The 2098-nt window shown below is 33.4% G+C and overlaps 1 protein-coding gene across 1 annotated transcript in view; it reads right to left on the minus strand.

Moving 5' to 3' along the window:
- Positions 1-1598: 1598 nt before the first annotated feature.
- The window catches only part of LOC112504959 (60S acidic ribosomal protein P0-like), a gene marked incomplete at its 3' end in the record, with an annotated part of 2097 nt that continues 1597 nt past the window's right edge, over positions 1599-2098 (minus strand). Inside the window, exons 2-3 of the mRNA XM_025108915.1 lie at positions 1820-2098; positions 1599-1742 (exon numbers count right to left, since the gene is read on the minus strand). Of these exons, the coding sequence (XP_024964683.1) occupies positions 1599-1742; positions 1820-2098 (423 nt within the window). The remainder of the gene's footprint in view (positions 1743-1819) is intronic.

Genomic DNA, 2098 nt, shown 5'->3' on the forward strand with positions numbered 1-2098 from the left:
TGATTAATAATATGATGAATGATGAATCACATATGATTAATATGTTACAACATTAATGATGAATAGTACATCCATATTTTTGATAAATATTAAAAATGTTGGGTTGTGGACGGTCTCGAGTTTTTGGATTATGCCACAAATAAAATAGCACATGTTTTGAAATAAATGACAAATAAAATATAAAAACATCCTTATATGTGGTTGTGATGGATGGTGAGTCATTTGATTCGATTACAACTAACCAATTCAACCATAATTGATTCAACAAATCATCATCTTATATATTTACAATTCAAATTTTCAAGTATGAAATAAGGATGTTCATCGGTTGAAATTCAATGGATTTAAGTAGATCCGATCCGATCCAATCATCCATAGGATGTTGGATTTTGTCATCCGATCTGATCCTATTAGGATTCGACATTCGATCAAAATCCAATGGATGATGATTGGATTGGATTGGATGGATTGGATTAGATCAGTTCCATCCATTAAATGTTACTATTGGTTATTCATTGGATCAGATCAGATTCGTCCAATCTTTTGATCCAATACTCAACCAATTATTCGTATATTTTTTCTTAAGTTATTAAAAAACAATGTACATAAATATCAACCCAAAAACACTGTCGTAAAATGTTAATAATTATATATAGTTATTAATTGAATTTTGGTTGGATGGTCATTGAATGGAGAATTGGATGGCTATCAAATTGGATCAGTTCAGTTTGGTTTTACTGGATGATGAATCGTCATCCAATGGACCGATCCGATTTGGATATTAGAATTTTGGATTCAAACCAATCCAATTACAATTGGATATTCGATTATGGTCGGTCGGTTCTAATTAAATCAATCGGTTTAAATTGGATTGAATGACTTTTCTACACACCCCTGTTATGAACTAGTTCAGAAATTTTAATCGGGTCCTAGAATTTTTATTATGATAATTGGAACTAATGACTTTTCAAAATATTCAATATAATAAATACAATTAGAATACAAAGTAATAAGAGGGTGTTTGGGATTGCTTATTTGAAACAACTTATGTTTTTCTATAAAATTCTTTCTCAACTTATTATAAGTTAGAATAATTTAATTTTTTCAAAAACTCCTTATTACCGGTTTGGCACCGGTATAAGCTGTTTATCCAAACACTCAAGAATGCTTATTATCGGTATTACACCGGAATAAACCAATAAGTTGTTTTTATAAGCAATCCCAAACACCCCCTAAAAATATATATTAAACACAAAAACATTATCTCTTAAAATGCAACGTAAGAATACATTAATAAATTTGAAAAATATCATAATTTAATACATAAACCTTATTTTCAACAAGCAAAAAACCAAAAAGAAGAGACCTTCTCCATGTTGCCGAAGTTACAAGCACGAAGCAGTGTTGGGAGGATGAACCCACTGCTGTTTTAAGTTGGTTGTATACATAATTGTTTCAAAATATATATTCTAYTGTTATATATAATTATTAACCAATAATAATATCCCATAACAAAATAGATCACGTAGAATCATCCAAAATTCAATACTCTTCAATGATATCCGATAACACATCATTTCAACAAAAACGAAATAAACGAACAAACTGAAACCCATGTCATCATCCGATTCCTCAGCAGGCTCTTCCTTCTTCTCTTCAGCTGGAGCAGAAGCAGCTGCTGCCGGAGCACCACCACCACTAGATGCAGCTACTGGAGCAGCCACAGCAAACTTGCTTGGATCCTGCAATATTGTTTAACATCAACACATTTACTCTCTGTACCCTTTTCATAATGATTTTAAAATCAACACCAACGTACCTCAAGGTACTCCTTCACCTTGTCTGCCAAAGGGAAAGAGTAATCAGTCTCCACAGCAATGGCCAACGCATTCTTGTAAGCATTGATCAACATGTGTGGAGCAGCTGCAATGGTTGGATAATGGATGGCCAATGCTAGAGATGTCACCATGGAGACTCCAAGCGCAAACTTCTCAATCAGGTCATCTTCAGTCAGGTCAAGCACCTCTGGGCTGAAGACCGAACCATTGTCATACACAGTAAGAACCACAAGACCATATGAGAACGGCCTAATCCCAAG

This window comes from Cynara cardunculus, unplaced genomic scaffold, assembly GCF_001531365.2.
Source record: "Cynara cardunculus var. scolymus isolate 2C unplaced genomic scaffold, CcrdV1 Un_Scaffold_7544, whole genome shotgun sequence".
NCBI lineage: Eukaryota > Viridiplantae > Streptophyta > Magnoliopsida > Asterales > Asteraceae > Cynara > Cynara cardunculus.